This window comes from Anolis sagrei, chromosome 5 (genome assembly GCF_037176765.1).
Source record: "Anolis sagrei isolate rAnoSag1 chromosome 5, rAnoSag1.mat, whole genome shotgun sequence".
Classification (NCBI taxonomy): Eukaryota; Metazoa; Chordata; class Lepidosauria; order Squamata; family Dactyloidae; genus Anolis; species Anolis sagrei.
Genome location: NC_090025.1, coordinates 138,014,751 through 138,034,922, shown reverse-complemented (window position 1 = coordinate 138,034,922; position 20,172 = coordinate 138,014,751). Strand labels below are relative to the sequence as shown.

Here is a 20,172-nt window from a genome sequence, read left to right as displayed (position 1 = left end):
TTCCATGTCAGATGTTTTATTTGTTTTTACTGTAATTTCTGACATTTTAACTACCATGGTTCTTATACTTGTAAACTGCCCTGAGGACACTGTCAGTTGAGAAGCATAGACACACACATACATAAAACAAATGAAACACCATGTTTTTAAAATAAACTACAAAGCATGAAGTAATCACAATTTTCAATGTGATCAAGTACACATCAAATACATTACTTCTCTGAGGCATTCATTCTCAAAGGTGTTTAAAAATTCTGTAGCTTTTTATTTTAATAGCAGAGATGGGATTTTTTAAATATTGGAAAATATTGTATCAGAATTATTTTTTCCATTGCAATATTTGCTGATAATTATAATCACATGTTGATGTGGCAGGGGGAAAATCTAACGTTTTAACCTCACCCATGCAAACAACACAAATACGTTTTTATTTGAAATCAAACTTTTCATTCCCATCATAAAATACATCAATTAATATCCTCATATACAGAAAAATATCCTGAAAAAAACCGGATTGTACAGAGAAAGTAAAATCCCTAATTTTTTTAAAAAGATCAAGCCTTAAGTCATTGGCAAGCAGTTCCACTGGCTTCATTGGATCTACTTTAGGTATGGCAGCCTATTTTGCTAGAAAACATTTGAAAATCTCATATGAAAGAGAGAGAAAAACTTTTAAAAGCATAAATACCCATATGTTTGTTTTTAATAAAGAAAACTTAAAATTCTTAAACCCTGTCAGCCTTCTGGTTTAATCTATTTCATTTATAGGTATCGCCTCTGTATTTGTTCCTTACCTCTGCAGCAATATTTCCTAGTGTGTCAAGTCCCAATTGTCTTAAAGAAATAAAATGACTGTGAGCAGAGAGTAACAAGAAACGAAGACAGGTACGATTAGCTGCCAAGAGCTTAACATTTCCCTCCTCAAAGGAAAGATTTCGTAAAATCACTGCAATCTGGAGAACCCGCTGTCCTTCAATATCATTAATGCCCAACTTGCGTGGTGGATGAAGTAAAGACTCCCATATCCAATCTTCTGATGTTGCATCTGTAAGAGATAAGATATTCATTTTAATGGCTTCTGCTCTAGATAACAGCAGATATGGTCTAATGTTTACTTGATGTTACTCACCTTGAGATTTGTTTCTGTCAGAAATGAGGTCACGTACTTCATTATCTTCAACAATATCCTTCCAAAACTGAACAAAAATAAACAAATGTTTTAATATTAAGTTTCTTTTAATACAATAATTGTGCTGAAAAGAATTGAACAAAAAGTTATCAATGCATACGGTGAATACATATTATTTTTTTGCATAAGGAAGCAATTACATTGCATTTTGGTATAGATTCATAGATAGGCTTCTAACCCCAAAATGCTCCTTTGCCTTCAACAGCTAAATGATTATCAAGATGAACAATATGTATGCAGTGTCAAGATTGCATTCTCCTATGCTTTTCTTTAATATATATTATTTAATATATTTTCAAGGCCAGATTATGGCATCCTTAGTTTGATGTGCCCAATCTATCTTCTTTAAAACCTCATGGCCAATGCTGCAATATTCTTTTAGTCTTGTTATACGTTATATGCTGAAACCATCTGTCCTTTTCAATTGTTCCATGATGCTTTTGTTTAGCACCATCTATTTCTTTTCTTCTATTGTAAAAACTGCTTGGTCAAGAAACTTATATTTGCTGTCCCTGTAGGAATGATGGCAATAAAAAATGCGTTGATTTACTTTGGGCTGAGGAGGAGGAAGAGAAAGGCAGGGAAAACAACAAAAACCCTAATATGAATGTTGAGGAAGAAAATAAAATGAAAGATATACAACCAAACAACTGTAACACTATCAGTTGAATTATAAAAATTGGCAGTCCCCAAGTTCCAAAAAAATCTAGGTACTGTAGGTTTGTTCTTAAGTTGAATTTATTTGTAAGTTGGAATAGGTACATTTTCAAGTATAACTCCAGCTAGATAGATAGATAGATAGATAGATAAAGAGAGAGCGCTTTGCAGAGCACAGAAAAAGATGAACCCCCTGTGGTGTTTCTTTTGCTGTTGGTGCTGGTGTTCAGAAGATTTCACTTCACTTTCTGTCCCTGTGATAATGGACTCTGAAAAATTTGGCTTGTTGTGGAAAGAAGGATTGGTGAGAAAGCTTAAGTTGAGACACCTTTTCCCAATGATAACTCTTTTAGGAGTAAATTTCCCTTCCTAGGGGCAGATTTCTCTTGCTTCCTGTTGTCTCATTCCTGTTCTTAACTATGAGTTGCTTGTAAGTTGGATGTTTGTAACTGCACATACTGTACTCTTGTTGAAAGAAAGAGCCCCCCCTCTCTCTCTCTCTCTCTCTCTCTCTATATCATTCACTAAGTGAGCTGCACCACTTAAAGTTGAAGACAAGGAAAACCAGGATTTCCAACACAGCTATTTTTAGAAGCAGAGTTAGTAAATGGCATCCTTGAAGTAGCTTAATTTTGTAACCGTGCTGTGGTACTATATACAGTGTAACACTTATAAATAGATTCTGGAATACAGCCAAGCGACTTACTGTTTAAAAAGGAAAGGAAAACGAAAACACCCACAACATACTGTAGCTATACTGCTTCTGCAAACACCGAACTGTGAGATATTCTTGGAAGCATCTTTTCTTAGATTTCAACTGATGGGAGCTGGTCAGAATCAATAAAGAGTTTGGTGTGGTTCCATACACACCCACTGATATATAACAAATGGTGACCTTCTTTAATAGAGTATAATTACCAACATTTATGTTGGACATGATACAAATGGTAGGGGCATGTTTCTTTCTCTACCCACTTGATCATGAATATACAGGACTCACAAGTGCCACGCCATTGTGGGAGTATCGTGCACATGTCCTACATTTCTACCAAATCCATTGCCTCCAAATTTGCATTTAAAGGAACATATTTGGGGGTCAAAGAAAGGAAGAGGACAAGGCATACTGCCCCCTTATTGCTTGTTATAATCTATGTTGAGCATACCCTCAGTTTTAAGTGATACTACTACTACTACTAATAATAATAATAGTATTAGTAGTAGTAGTAGTAGTAGTAGTAGGAGTAATAGCAGCTTTGGAGCACAACACTTCTGACCTCACAATCGTGGGAAAAAACAAAGCATGGATCATCCATGTTGCAATCTCAAGTGACAGCAGAATTGACAAGAAGCAACTGGAAAAGCTTACACGATATGAGGATTTAAAGATAGAACTGCAAAGACTCTGGCACAAGCCAGTAAAGGTGGTCCCAGTGGTGATCGGCACACTGCTAGCAGTGCCTAAACACCTTGGCCTAAACTTAAAAACAATCAGTACTGACAAAATTACCATCTGTCAGCTACTTGGATCTGCACGCATTATTTGTTGATACATCAAACAGTCCTAGACACTTGGGAAGTGTCTGACATGTGGTCAAATATAAAAGCCAGCATAGTGATCTTGTTTGCTGTATACTAAGCTTGTTGTGTATCAAGTAATAATAATAGTAATAATTTTATTTCTTACACATCTCTCCTCATTGCTCAAGGGTTACAAAACAATTAAAATACAAAAACACAGCGAAAACACTACTATCTTAGCAATAGTCAGGACAGACCAATAGAATACAATGAGCCCAGAAGGGCTCTCCACCTGGTGATACTCCATATTGGCCCTGTCAGATATCTGCCTGCTTGTCTAGGATGCAATGTTTCCCCAGGAAATAGTGGCAGAAGGACTTTTGAGTGGAAGCCTTGGAGGCAGTGGATCTGCACATCCTTTTTTCACTGGGAATTGATCTGATACTCTTAACTCTGGTCTTTGGTAGTTGCAAATTGTGCCAGAATATGCAAGGTGTCTCCTCATTGAAAATCATACATGAGCACATAATAGAAGTGTCTTTCCACTAAAACATCATCATTAGATGGAAAGGGAGGTGAGTGACTGGCAGAAGAAGAAAACCTAGTTCTCCCTGTGTGATCTGACCAGGAAATGCAAAAAAAAAAAAAACCATATGATGGCAGAAGATATAAGGAATAGTTATGAACTGATGGGCGTTTGGCTGGCTGTGTCCCATGTGGCTCACTCTGCTATAACCAACTGGAAAAATTACACATTGTTCAAAATAATGTTTCAGGAAACTAGAAAATGGCTTATCTTCACATTTTTCCATGTTTTTAAAAAAATGTTATTTAGAAGGTAACTGATGGCCACAAATTCTAGTAGATTATTGAAAATGCTCAACACAAATTTAAAAATAAAAATGACTTTCATTTCGTAGATAATGTAGTCCATTTTGTGGTAGCTGATTTCTGCAATGACATTAAATTTCATGAATGTATGCAAGCAGCCTACATTTTATTTTTTCTGGATGTTTTAGTTATAATTACTAAAGGTTATTTACAGACTATTTAATTCTGCATTATTTCCAGTAAAATAGAACAATGTTTTATTCAATCAAGCAGTGCTATTAGTTCGTCCTGATCTATTAATTGTAAAACATTAACTAATGAATAGTTATTGCAGTCACACAAAATAAATTTTGCACTGTAAGTTTTATTGCTGGTCTATTAAAAGCATAGGCCACGTCCTCTAGTGGGCAAAGCACTGGGGGCTCTAAATAAAGCTTAGTTAATGCATCCATGTTGTGCATAAAATGCCAGCGTTTGAGTTTGGGTATGATATTGTTCAGGCCACAAGAGTGACCTAAGCTATTTATCGCTCCACAGATTAAAATGTTGCACACAGTTCAGTGATTCACTTATATGCACAAGGAAAAAGTGCATATAAATGACATATTGTGAACAACAAAAATAAAAATAATGACAAAGCAGCCATGTGATACTCGATTTAAAGATGTGTGTGTATATACACACATACACATATATGTGTGAGTATCTATCTACTTCTAAACGTTAATCTAGATATGACTGAATAGTACTTCTTATACTCTTACTCTAATGCTATAATTCCCTCCACCACCTATCTTACTTCAAAAAACCATTTTCCTTAATATGTGGCTGTTTCTTAAGCTATATGATGAAGTTTTAGTATGGTTTTCTCACAAAAATATTTTAGATGAGCTGCTTTTAAAAGTTTTAAATATTTTAAAAATTACCTTAACAAAATCTCTATCCGTTTTCTCCTTCCATTCTTCACCAAACACAGTAGAAAATGAACCTAAAGCTGCAAGTTAAAAAAAGCATTAAGGTTACAATAAATTTTTCCCCACAAACAGCCTTCGTAATATTTTAGATAATTTGAAAATGTTTAAGAGTAATCCTCTGGCATTGTGGCAAGTCAATCTAATTCAACTCCAATATATACCACTAATGCAGCATTAGAATTCATTGAAAATGGCATCAATTTTTACATTGTCTTGAACAGTGCTTTATTTTAATTGAATTGAGGAGATCAATGATTACAGCAAGGATAGAAGAAGAGAGCTTTCTTTTCGGAAGATAGAGTTCATAATTTAAGAAAAATTCAGAGATCACACACATTGGGTTAACTGGAACAATTTTTTTTCTTTTTAGTTCTGAAAAATAAAACTAAACATACACCATATTTATACTAGAGATCAAGGGAATAAGCAAAAACAAAACAAACGCCTAAGCCAAAATCTATGCTTAAGTAAAAGGTGAAAGATTTATATGATCTGAAGAGAAACCAGAGTATCCAAAATCTATGATTAAGAAACAAATTTTACAACTATGAAAATGCAAGTGTTGTGTTCAAAACACATTATGCAAATAACATTAAAAGGAGATGTTTATACTACTTGTTTTGATCTGAGTCTTATACAGGGTGCTGCAGCATAACTTCCTTTTTTAAAATGCGCACCATTCAGTCAGTTGAAGATGTAGCGGAGCGCTAATGGCCTCATTCAAGGGGCGGGAGTATAAAGTTTTGTCCTGACACAGTTCAGTCGCCATCATGCATTGGAACAGTGGGGAGCATGCTTTTGCCTCTGAGGCCTACTTTTTGAGTGGATGTTCTGTGATTGCAACGCAGTGCGCCTTTTGGAATCGCTTTAATTTAGCCCCATTGGCCCCTGTCCCAGACCGGAAATCAATTGTGACATGGGTCACTACATTCAGACAAACTGCAAGTGCGACAAGACGAAGAACTGGAGTCCTCGGCCCATTAGATCACCTGAGAACATTGAGGCAGTGAGAGCTTCAATGTTGCGATCACCACAGCGTTCTGTGCGCAAACATGTGTCTACCCTTGGACCTTCCGATCGTTCTGTGAGGAGAATTCTTCATGATGATCTTCATTTCCATCCTTACAAGATGGTGATTGTGCAGGAACTTTCTGAACGTGACTTCAATTCTTGGAGGAACACATGTGAGGTTCTTCTCGAAGTCGTTCCTGAGGATGCTATTGGTTATTTTATTTTTTTTGTGATAAAGCCCATTTTCATTTGTGTGGGTCCGTCAACAAACAAAACATGCACTACTGGGCTGACAACAATCCTTGAGAATTGCATCAAAGGCCACTGCATTCACCTAAAATCACAGTGTGGTGTGCAATTTCCTCAGCTGGAATTATTGGTCCCTGGTTCTTTGAGGAAAATGAAGTCGCAGTGACAGTGAATTCGGACTGGTATGTAAACATGTTACAGGGGTTTTTTTCCCCCCATGGCTACATGGATTGGACTTAGGGGACATTTGTTTAAAACAAGACGCAGCAACTGCACACACTTCAAGAGCATCGATGTCTGTTTTGAGGGAACAGTTCCCAGAGCGCCTCATCTCAATTAGGGGGGATTTGGAGTGGCTGGCCTGCTCCCCAGATTTGGCCCCTTGTGATTTTTTCTATATGGTTTTTTGAAATCCCGTGTTTATGTGAACTGTCCAAGGACCCTACAAGATTTGAAGACCAACGTCCAGGAAGAAACTGCCAACATAACGCCTGCTATGCTGGCAAGAGTCATGACAAATGCCAGAAATCAGTTTACTCAGTGTATGGAGAATGGGGGACATCAGCTACCTAATTTGATCTTCAAAACTATGTAAAACAAAACTTTAGGTATGCGCCTCCATTATATATAAAAAAATTCTGATTCATACAATGGGTTTTATTAAGTTTTGAAAAAGGGAAGTTATGCTGCTGCACCCTGTATTTGAATTTTTCCAAGAAAGGGCAACTTTGGGTTGTGTTTTCTCCAGGCTGTATGGCCATGTTCCAGAAGCATTCCCTCCTGATGTTTTGCATGCATCTGGCAGGCATCCTCAGAGGTTGTGATGTCTGTGAGAGGCAGGCAAAACGTCAGGAGAGAATGCTTCTGGAACATGGCCACACAGCCCGGAAAACACACAACAACCCATTGATTCTGGCCATTAAAGCCTTCGACAATATAAAGGGAAACTTTCTTGGAAAGAACTATTATGAAAAATGGAAAGTTGTGTGGAAATCATAGTCAGCAAAAATGATATAACTTGAAAGTTCTAAGTGAAAATATAACACAAAAGTATCCTTTATATAAATTGATACGAAGACACATAGTAGTGGCTTTCATCACACCCCGAAATACCTGAAAACTTGAAACTTGAAACTTTACTTGTCAAGTTTAAGTATGTGATTTGAAGGAACAAGACAATATGATTTTTTACATACAATTATTCTAACCAAAATATGGAGCTGTATAGAATTCTTATCCTAAAATTTGGTCTCTAGAATATTCATCTGAATGATGAAGCTGTGATACAAAGTACAGGCAGTCCTCAAATTACAAACAAGATAGGAGCTGTAGGTTCGTGCTTAAGTTGAATTTGTATGTAAGTTGAAACAGGTACATTTTCTAAGTGTAACTTCAATCATATATTTGGAAAATATAGGAAGGGTGAACACCCCTGTAGTGTTTGTTTTGCTGTTTGTGTCCTGGTTCAGAAGATTTCCCCTCACTTTTTGTCCCTGTGTTAATTGGATTTTGAAAAAATTGGCTTGATGTGGAAACAAGGATTGGTGATAAAACTTCAGTTGAGATAACTCTTTCCAAAGCAAACTTCCCTTCCTAGGGCAGATATATCTCAATTCCTGTTGTCTTAGCCCTGTTCTTAACTATGAATCATTTGTAACTTGGATGTTTGTAACTTGGAGACTGCCTGCGCATTTTTAGGCCTGTATGAAAACTTTATATTCTGAAATGTAATTTAGACAAGTATGATAAAACTGATATTTTCTTTCTGGAAGAAAAGGTAATGCTGAATAACTATTCTGAAGCAGAAACTTCATATTATACCAACATTAGGCAGAAAATGTTTGGTTTTGACTTCAACTAGAAACTTGATAACTACACAAACTGAGACTTCATCCTAGTAAGCCTTCATGGAAAGAATCAAACCAAAAATGTACAGCTGTTAGCAGTATTAGGGCATAATGGACTAGACTTATACTGAAGATTATAGGAGCACATCTTCTTCAGCAATGGTTTCCAAGCATTCTGATTATATAAAGTTAATTCCACTAGTTTGTTAAATCCCAAACATCTCAAGGCTGGCCAATATCTTGGCAAACATTTGTCTATGCTGCCTGCTGAGAAAGCAACACATGATTTATTTCTAGGAAGTACAGCAGATGCTTAAATATTCAAATTAGTATGAAATTTAAAGAAGCATTAAAAAACAAGTGCCTGTTTAAAACGGGATTCTGAAGAAGCAATATGATTTTACATTTCCTAGCTAGACAGTGATGAACAGAAGACCAAACATGGGTGAGTTTACTGAGATCACAGAATACTGTTAATTTCATATTTCAACTTTACATATTAAAGAAATGGTATGCTCCCATCTCTGCACAAGTTAATGTTTGCAGATGAAGTTCTTAAATTTGAAATACTGGTATCAGACACACCAGACTATTTGTAACCATCTTCTGTTGTGTGCCTTCTTTCTCATAAATATAGTAATTATTTGCAGAAGTTATTTTATAAAGGAAAGATATTCCATGCTTTGGATGATTAGGACGGAGATTGAAAAGAAAACCCACTCTACAATAATATTCTTATTTAAAATCAATCATACAGTTACATGTATGGTTTTCATAATTGCATCTGAAAAATAACTTCGTACAGGTGGGAAACGTACACGAAAGGCAAAATAAGTTATCCATATGCTCTATAACTAATAGTTTGAGTGTTTGGTGCCATTTAGTTTGGGTAGGAAAGTGCTAAAGAGAAGTATGACTGAACTGATAAAATTATACCAGGACAGAAAATGCTTCTCCCTTGTGCTAAAACCAATTGTCAGTGGATTAAAATCAGATAATAGATACATATTAATATACTACATTTACTGTTACAATATGTGGTGATGGCAATACCCTAACAGTGTAATCCTATGCACATTTACTCAAAAAATTAAGTCTGGTAGAGTTCAATATGGATTAGAGCCAGAATGAGACATAGGCTGCAGCCTAAATGACTTTAAAATAAGATGGCTACATTTATGGAAGACTGGTCTGTTAATGGAATAAATCATAACAGATTACTTCCCAAATTAAGACACAGCATTCCTCTGAACACTAGTAGACAATATGACAAATATCAGGGGATGACTGTTGTTTTCATGCTAACTGTAACCTTTCCAGAAGCATCTGGATGGTCAATGGCTGCAAACATGGTGCTGGGCTAGATAAATGACTGATCTGAATAATCAGAGCATGCAGCATGAATAATCAGAGCATGCAGAAAATAAGAGAAGAAAACAAGAGAATTCTACTACCTATAGCAGTACAAATGACACTTTAAAGAGTTATTCAAATTAGTAACTTACTGTCATCGAATACACCGGCATTAGCAAGTAATAAAGTGATGATTTTGGGATCCTTTTCAAGCTGCATAACATGTTTGCTTTCATTTGACAGAAGAGTGCACACATTAATTGCAAAGTCCACTTCATTTGGGAGTCCCGATAACAGAGAGAGCACCAATTTATTATAATCATTTGGCGAATTAAAGTCCATAGATAGCCCATAACTTTGTCGAAGGAAATCTGTTTAAAAAGGTAAAAATACACAGTCAGATTAACAAGGCACCTGTCAACTCTTGGGAAATTCTTCCCATAGGACTCTATAATAAACTGTTATTAATTTAAAAAAATCAAAATTTACCTGATATGCTGTGTTGCTGGTAATTATAGGAAGATGGAATTGCACCTATAGGAAGTTGCGGCTTTGGATTGCCTGGTTGTACCTCATCATCATCCTCACCAAAGTGATGCACTTTCTCATACTTTTCTAGATAACTGAAATAAAGAGTAAGGACTTTTCACTATGAGTAACATCATACTATATAGTTACAATGTTAAAGTAATGATAAATTATTGTAGTTGTAAAGCATTTTGAGACATATTTTAATTGTAAGCTTTTAGTCAATTACATTCAATTAACATGATCTTCTAGACTAGTAAATTTGGATTTTAAACACTGGTAGACGAAGAAAAACAAAATCTTCAAAGGTACTATCCATAATTATATTAAACATTACATTTAATTTCCACTGTCCTGCAGATCGATCTAATTGTAAAGCTCATTTCATTTCACACTTCCAGGTCTTAGAAACATTTTAACAACTAAGAATATTTAGACCCCTTTTACACTGCCATATAAAATCCAGATTATCTGCTTTGAACTGGTTAATACGGCAGTGTGGATTCATATAATCCAGTTCAAAGGAGAGAATGTGGATTGTTTGCTCTGATAATCTGAGTTACATGGCAGTGTAGAAGGGGCCTTGGATACGATACCTAAAGATGGGCAGAAAAGTTGACTACATCTTTTACAAAACTTGATAGCTATATGCTTAATTCAAGTGCTTCCATTCAAGGGCAAAATAATTGGTGATACACATGTCCATAATCTTCAAGCTTTCCCTCCCATGACTTCTCTATATTATCTAAAACCAATCCTTGAACTCACTGCATACAATTAGGGGGCATTTATCCAGAACTAAAACCAGTGCCCTACTAAATGAAGATAATCCAAGCCATTGTTTAGTGGCTCAAGAACACAAAACACAGTTTTACCTACTAATCAGAGTTGCCATTATATTCAAAATGGGCAACTACAGTAATGTCTGTAAACCCAATTGAAATCATGGATTCAAATCAGAAGCTGCTGTTTATCCATTCTTATCATATTATCCTGTTTAGACTGAACTGCAGTTAGAGGTTAAATAAAAGAGAAAAATAAGGTATCCTTTAAAGTGCAATAGTATAGAGCAGGGGTCCTCACACTAAGGCCCATGGGCCAAACCTGGCCCCCCGGGGGCATTTCTCCGGCCCGCCGGGTGCACTGGGCCGCCACACCCCTTGGCCTTCTCCCGGCGTTGGCAAGAGCGTGGGGATAAGGGTTGGTGCAGGAAGCGCATGGCCAGGGGACAGTGGAGGGAGCGTGCTCCCTGCACCGGCCCTCTTCCATCACACGCTTGTCAACGTCCCCTGGGCGGGCGCTCCCTGCACTGGTGCCAGGAGCACGCATCCAGGGCCAGTGCAGGGAGTGTGCTCCCTGCAGCGCTCCTTTTCCCCACGCACCTGCAAACACCGGGAGAAGGACGCTCCCTGGCGTTGGCAAGTGCGCGTGGGAAGAGGGCCAGTGTAGGGAGTGCGCTCCCTCCACTGGCCCCTGGGCACGCACTCCCTTGCACCATCCCTCTCCCAGCATTGTCAAATGCGCGGGGGAAGAGAGAGGGGGAAGAGTACCAACACAAGTGTAAGCACACGAGGGGGGGGAGAGGTCGCCACTGGGGTGCTCCCAGCCTCAAGGGGCAGCCCGGTGGCTCTGATGCCATGGAGACGGTGCACCTCTCCTGGGGGATATGCCCGCACTCCTCTACGGAACAGCAAAGAGGCTTCTCCCAGCAGCTGTGCCTCCAGGAAGTGGGAGAGAGCCCTGTGGTTTTGATGACAGAACTGTTTGAAGGTACTGCAATTCCCATAATCTGTTGTAGATCCTACCTCAAACCCCTCCAGTATGTTGGTCATGGGAGTTCTGTATGCCAAGTTTGGTTCAGTTCCATTTTTGGAGGAGCTCAGAATTCTCTTTGATGGCTGGTGAACTATAAATCCTCAGAACTGCAATTCCCAAATGTAAGGGTCTCTTCCCCAAATCCCTCCTACTTTAAAGAATAGCAATGATATTTAGTTCTATTGTAATCTTTCACATGTTTGTAGATTTAAAATTGTATTGAAATGTAATATGCTTTGCCCCCTTCCACACAGATGTATAAAATCCACTTAACTGGCTTATACGGCAGTGTGGACTCTGATAATGCAGTTCAAAGCAGATATTGTGAATTATCTGCCTTGATATTCTGGGCTATATGGCTGTTTGGAAGGGCCCTTTCAGACAGGCCCTATATCCCATGATCTGATCTTAGGTTTTCTGTTAATCCCAGATTATCTGGCACTGCAGACTCATATAATCCAGTTTAAAGCAGAAAACCTGGGATCATATTCTGGGATACAGGGCCTGTCTGAAAGGGCCCACAGTCTCCTTGTGGAGACAAAAAGTGGTGTATAAATAAACATAATGACAAAATTGTAGAACAGAAATCTGTTCCTGGTATGAAAGTGTTATTTTTTTAAAGTTGTGGGGCCCTTACTTTGAAAGTAGTTGTTCTCATCCAGAAACTTTGTGTGACTGCCACAAATGATGATGACAAGAGGTTATGGGAGTTTGGCCGATAGGCTGATCAATTAAACATATTCATGTGTTCCCTGCTGTTATAGTTAGCCTGTTACCCATGCTACAACATGGTTGGAGTCAAAATTTTATTTATTTGTAATTAGAAATAAATGTTTCACAATATATAAAATAAATGTTTCACAATATTCCCATGTAAACTATAGTCCGGCCCTCCAACAGTCTGAGGGACAGTGAACTGGCCTCCTGTTCAAAAAGTCTGAGGACCCTTGGAATAGAGTAATGGTGTCCAAAGTCATGACCCATGGGATCAGCACCAGTCCATGAGCCAACAGCTGCCTAGTGAGTTTCCAGCCAAGAAACAAACAGTTGTACTCAATGGCTCAAATACAGTATTAATCTCAGTCACATTTGGGGGCGGGGGGGGGGGGGGGGAGTTAAGTATTGGTTCTGAGAATCAGGAACAAAATAACTAATTGGACTTCCTGTGATTAAGGTAAGGAAGAAACAAGTCCTTTTTGTATCAATAATAAAAATAAAACATTAGACTTAAATTGTATGTTCTTCACAGAAGAGTAAGCCCTATAGGATCTTTAAGTAAAACATTTGGCATGTGTAACTGAAGCTAGGTTTTTTCCCCTCCAGATAGTCTGATTTTCCATATGTAACACCATGCTGGTAAAAACACTCCTCCTCACAACCTCACAAATATAATCATGACCAATTAATAGTTTAGTATGTCAGCACAAGGAAGTCCTCTCCCAACCTGACTGTAGGCTGCCATCCAGATCAGAACATTTCCCAACCCACATAATTATATTTCATCTATTAAGCTTTAGATTTTTCTCATCAATTCTTTTAACTGCATTCAGTTTAAAATTTTTACAGTCCCCCTGGGATAAGCCTGACAAAAAGAAGAATGTATTTGTGTGCCATCCACATACTGGAAACACTTTATCCCACACCTTTGGATGAGATTTAGGAATTTTAAAAGTATTCCTTTATGCATCATATAGTAAAAACTATAAAATCCTTTGCCACAAAACTGTTTGACTTTATAAGGGACAGGATGAATAAAGCTATTGCCAGTCATGATAGCTATTGATGTCACCAACGCCCAGGCAGTCCAGAGGAAGCAAGAGAGTTTCCCTTTTTCCATTCCCAGTACATGACATTCAACAGCTTGATCAACCAGGGTTCTGTCCATAAATCTGAAAAAAGACACTAGAACTGAACCAGATAATAAGCATTATTCAAGAACAGAAGACTCAACCTTTTTTACTACCTTGCACAAAAAATAAATAAATAAAGTAATAATTGAAATTGTCAAAAGTAGTGCAAGTACAATCTTCTTTCAGTCAATACAGGCATAATCTCCTTCATAGTCCAGTTCTGGCTGATAAAGCTAGGCTTCAACCTTCCTTCTTATAGTCTCCTGCTGTTCATAACAACAAGACCAGATGGCATCCTGGTCATAACAATCTCTGACACTGTGACAACTATGATATTCAAATGAGAATGGACACAAGGAATTGAATTTTTTAAAATACAATCTAAATTGTTCACTGTGGGACTTTATGATTTTACCACTGATTGCCTATCTGCTCATGAAGGAGAGTTTGTGTGGCTAGCAGAAATAATGGTGATAAATCAAGCTTTACATACAAAAGAACCCTGTGGTGCTTGTCCCAAGAAATAGGCCCACTGAATCAGCTGCTGAATCAACTCTAGTGTAAATCCAATTCACTCTATGGGCCTAATTAAGTTGGAACTACCAGCTGAATTTAGGTCTAAATATTATGCAAGCTTACAAGATATTTTTTAGCAGTATATCCGTTCTGTACACACACCCCAGTCAAGTTGAAAAGGAAAATATATGAGATTATGGTGTGGTTTGGACTCTTGCAATAAATTGCCAGTAACAATATTAAAGGAATCTTGTAAAAAAAACAAAAACCCAAAACTTTGATATACTTTAGATTAAACTGAGTGGAACAAATATGAATGAAGAACACTTTCAAATAGCAATAATTCAAAGACACCCATTTCATGGTAGCTAGCTGGCTTTGGAAAACATTCTGTTTACAATATTATGTTGTTATGTTCAACATGATTATATTGAACATAACAACAACAACAACAACAACAACAACAACAACACTTTATTTGTACCCTGCCCTATCTCCCCTGGGGGACTCAGGAACGTCAACAGAGCTTTAATCTACACACACAAAATAAATGCAATACTACAAAATCAACAGAATAATTCAACCAAGGGCATCCAGATTTGGGAATATACAGTTTACCAGGGACTTGGGAACCGTGGTGGCTCAGCAAAGGATGTAATTACTGCTACGATGAAAGAAAAATTAAGATAAATTGTAGATTACGCCTGAGAACATTTGAAGAACCTTATTTTCTTATATACATATATTTACTTTAAGATGCTGCGAGAATTGTTGGAGCCAATCAGAAGCAGTGTTAGAACAATCTCAAGCAACATTCACTCTATTGCTAGCCCTCTTGGGTCCAGCCTAGTGAAAATGCATTATCTAAAACAAGTGAGCAATCCACATATGCCCTATATCCCAGGATGTGATCCCAGGTTTTCTGTTTATCCCATTTTATCTGGCATACTAAGACATATAGTACTTATTTTTCCCAATTTAACTTGTTTTTATCTTATCAGGAACTGTAAGTCCCACAGTTTGTTGGACATAGGTAAGGGGAAAATGAAGCATCATAAGACAATTGGAATAAATGCTTTTGCTTCATCTCGTAGGATATTCGGGCTCCGAAGTAAGTATCTAATTGTCACAATTTTGAAGCAATTTCAGACAATGTCATCTGTACATGAGATCACATATCTTCAAAGCAGTTAATAAAATCTGTGTTATATTCCATTCACTTCTAAAACAAGTGAAATCAGAGCCAGGGAAATCAGAAACTTCTCAATGCTTTTCACAAATACCCCACATATCTTTCTCAGAATCTTCATAGTAAAAAGTTACAAAGGATAATAATATTTGAATCTACTTTTAAAGATATATGAATTACACCCATTTATGCTATAAAATAAAATTTATAATAACTACTCTTCAGTGAGCTGTCACAGTATTATGGGGTTTCTGCACCTTGCCAATAATACTGGCAAAAATAAAATAGGCTTCATCAGCCCTCAGTGGTTCAATGTGTTGTGCCAGCAGGACTGCTGACTAACAGTTAGCGGTTCAAATCTGGGGAGAGTGGGTTGAGCTTCCTTTGTCAGCTCCAGCTCCCCATGTGGGGACTTGAGATAAGCCTCCCTACAAGGATGGTAAAACATCAAACATCCAGGTGTCCCTTGGGCAATTTCCTTGCAGACAGCTAATTCTCTCACCTCAGAAGTGACTTGCAGTTTCTCAATTTACTCCTAATACAGAAAAAACAAAACAAAAGCCTACAATGGGGCAAGAAAGGCAAATATCTAGCCTTCCTGCTTATTGTGTTTAAACTTATAAAAGAAGTTGATCAGAGGAGCTAATTTGAGGATGAATTGATTGCAAGAAACGCCAGGAAAAAAGCTGATTGCCGAACATTTACAGCATAAAACGATAAGATCAGGATACGGAAAGGATTATCCTTTTGTGAAATACAAAAACTAACAAAACTATTAGCAAACTTCTAAATAGTTAGTAGACTCTTGAACTGGGTATTATTAAACCCAGGGACCAAAACTGGTCATTTCTAAAAAATGTAGATTATGTGCTAATAATTTCAGCATTAAAAACAAACACTCTGATGTTTTATGTGAGTGTATATATGGAATGAGGCATTATCAGCATGAGAAGTGGATGAGCATTACAGGTCTGTATCCTTCCATCCCACCCTATTGTTTGAGGTCTGCTACAATGGCCGCCCCCAGTCCAAAGTTCAGCTTCACCACCAGCCATTTTACATCCATCAAAACATATGCAAAATGTTTCATTAGTCTAAGATGCAAGCTAGGCTGGCAATTTGTGTTCATAAACTGGGTGCTACTAACAGAAAAGATCTTGCTAGATGGTAATTCTCCCAATCTCAAGAGAGTGGAAACACTCTTTCCTTTCTCTCATTTCTTGAAGCGCAAAGAAAAGCTCAATGGGAAAAGATAGTTACCATAGGCCAAGATTGTCAACAATATTAAAGGCTGTAACCAACCTTTTAAATTAGGAGCAAACGATGACCAAGTTGAGTGACACTGAAGCATCTAAACAATGTGGAAAAGTGTGCTTCAGTAACCTAATTTTTTTTATCATGATCACTGCTAGTTACTGCTGACAAATTTCTGTCAATTACCCTGAGATCAACTCTTACTCTTACAACCTATAAGAAGGCTGACAATATAATTCTCACATTTGTACTGCAGAAGACGCAGACATATATCACTTTCTTTCCTGAGTTAGAGAGATGGCATAAGACTGTCCCACAATGTCTGAAAGGCATGGGAATGTAGAATGAAGGCAGTGATTATCTGGAAATTTTTCCCTGCCCCAACATCAAAAAAAGGTGGAATTATTTTTTTTCAAAACACTTTGTGTTTAGGCATAGCATATGATCAATATCAGTGTTATCTGGAAACGAAATTGTACCAATTTAAACCAGAGAAGAGAATATGTGTGTTGTTCCAGTCCAATTTCAATACAACTAATGTGGTTATGAGTATTTTGTTTTTATATCCGGATATTATTACATATGCAAATAGAACAATTTATCTCTAACACATTCCTATATTCAACAATTTAGCTATAGTGGTAAATGATGTCACAGAATCAAGTCTTTATTATAAAATAATAATAAAGAATTTGATATAACTCTTTCATTTTTCTCCTTCCAAAAACAATATAAAGGATGTGTGTTTAATACTCTGATATAAAGCTCCTAAATGCTTCTTCCTTATAAAACAAAACTAGATTAGATTACAGTGGAAGTAGTTACCCATTTATGGTGTGGCATTAAAGACACTGTATTTTACCATCTCTGGGTTCACTTCACTGACTTATATCCCTGCATATTTATTTTCTTGTGGAACTAGAAGTATAATATTGTTGAACACCAACTGTGGATTTCTCATTCACTAATACTATAACACATGTATAGTAATGTTTTCTTACATTAAGAGCTGTCATCAAATTATAAAACACTACTGTATTATTTGGATTTTTAACTAATTAAAGTTAAATACATTTTCATATTTCAAAAACTCAATAGAGGCCTTTTAAAATAATAAAAAATAAAAAAGATTCCTTGTTTAAAAATTGCAAGTTGACATTTTACTATGGGAAGAAAATACAATTTTAATACTTTATTTTTTATTTTTTATTACATCGGAACAGCATGAAAATATTCTCTTAAACAAATGAATTGTGACTTCCTCACTAACAGCCCACTAATTGTAATTGGGTTGCACTAAACATTATTTAGTTGATTAACTTATATATTAAATGTCTAGACTTATCTTGTGTACAAACAAGACTAGCAGGTAAGATGGCTTTTACATAAGTAATAAACACTGTCTAATATTTAGATATCACAACACAGTATCAATATTTTTGAGACTATTGTATTTTTTACTTGGGCTAGTAGTGATTGGGCTTTATTGGCTTTTCTAATGATCCTGGGGGCAAATGAGAAACAAATACAAAAAAGACTAGCAAAAGTAGACAATTAAAAAAAAAACCAAGACGTGTATTTATTGACAAGAAAAGAGAGAATATTAGCTATTGTCAATTATACAAGGAAAGGAAATGGGAAAATATTAGGAATTAACTAGTAAGTATTATAAAAAGATTGACTACAATGAATCCACAGAGGTGATATTAAATTTATATGAGATAAAGATTATCTATCATGTATATAGACTTTCAGTAAAGTTTATTCTAAAATTCTGAACAGTTTGCTTTTGAACCTAAAGGAAAATAACAAAACTGAACAATTACACTACTGGCATCTGTGGAAAACACAGACTCTACCAAACACGGAAATGAAAAGGACATTTCAGTTATCTCTTCTTTTAGAGAGAATATCCTTTGGACAATTCTGTGTAATACAAAAATGTACCTCTGAGACTGCACAAAAATAAATTGTAATATTCTGGCATAATAAATATTTAATGACCGTTTCTTGCGAGAGAAATAACTCACAGACAATATAGTTTATTATATGAAAGGATACTCTGCATGCAACTATAAGCAATGCAGATACTCTATAGCTGGAAATCACAAAACCTTGCTTTTCTTGTGGATTTTTAAATATATTTATTTTTAGTGGAACATAAGTAACTATATGGGACAAAGCAATGTGTGACCTCCACTCATTCTGCAGTACCTATAAAGTGACAGCAGTACTATAAAGGACTTAATAGTTTAACACTAAAGAAGGAATGGTTATTTGAGAATCACAAAACAGTACAATGCAGAATTCTAGAATCTTAAGATTATAGAAATGTTTCTCATTCAACAAAAGTTCCATTACTAATTTTCCTAAATTGTAGAATGAAGTTTTTTTTACACCTCTAACATGTTAATTAAGAGAAAGGCTAAAATATTTTGTGTTTTCAGCAAAACGAATTTTCATTTTGTGATAACAGCACTGCAATAAAGACTAAATATATGCACAAAGGGATTTTTTAAAGAGTGAATGCACACTAGCACTACTATTTTCTGTCCAATGCAAACATAACAAATCAAAATAATACTGCACCTACTTAATGTAATGTTTTAAAGTATGACAGCCAAAAGAAATATACAGAAATACTACTAGGTTGAATGCTGAGATGGAGAAATATCTTGGCTTAAATCAAGACTGTTGGGAGAAGTGTTCTATTTAGCATATGGAAGAGCAGAAGTAACTACTCTAAAATTAATCATAGAGCTGTCTTCACTATGCTCTCAACATTGTTTTGACTGCAATACTACGAATCTACCAAAGGTCTTGGGGAACCAGAGTCTGACTGCTATTCAAAAGTAAATTTTGATGTACCTTCTATCAAAGTTTCAGCAGTCAATTTGTTAGAATTAGTACAAACACAACCTGGACTCAAGATAACATTAGAACTTTTACATATAACATGAACTAAAAGTCTGAAACTACATAGGTTCTATAAATCAGCAATTTGCAGCACTCTGGTGTCACTACCATCAACCCCAAACAGAAAAGCACAATATGGATCAATTGAATAAGGAAGATAAATGCTGAAACCCCATTCCCTGCCTCTCCACAAACTAGAAAACTGAGGTTTCAGATCAGACTGTGGGGTAATAAATTACAAATAGGAAGTTATTTATCTGTGTGGAGATGTTGGCTCCATCGCGGTTGGGCTTCATCCACTATTGGGCTTAGTATGATGTGACAGACAGGGGAGATGAGAATCACTGACATAACAATTTTCTATCTGGAAGGCAAACCAGGGAATAGAGATTCAAGGTCCTCCTGAACTCAGCACTGAACCTGGAGCCCCAGTTATTGGCGATGGCCGGGAGGACCTTTGCACAATTAAAACTTG

The 20,172-nt window shown here is 36.5% G+C and overlaps 1 protein-coding gene across 3 annotated transcripts in view; it reads right to left on the bottom strand.

Annotated features, from left to right (window-relative positions):
- ARID2 (AT-rich interaction domain 2) overlaps positions 1 to 20,172 on the bottom strand; it is a 105,122-nt gene that overhangs the window by 35,114 nt on the left and 49,836 nt on the right. For all 3 annotated transcript variants that reach the window (XM_060777557.2, XM_067469084.1, XM_060777558.2), the window contains 5 exons: positions 10,119 to 10,252; positions 9,782 to 10,000; positions 5,122 to 5,189; positions 1,130 to 1,196; positions 795 to 1,045 (listed from right to left, as the gene is read on the bottom strand). In XM_060777557.2, the coding sequence (XP_060633540.2) occupies positions 795 to 1,045; positions 1,130 to 1,196; positions 5,122 to 5,189; positions 9,782 to 10,000; positions 10,119 to 10,252 (739 nt within the window). The remainder of the gene's footprint in view (positions 1 to 794; positions 1,046 to 1,129; positions 1,197 to 5,121; positions 5,190 to 9,781; positions 10,001 to 10,118; positions 10,253 to 20,172) is intronic.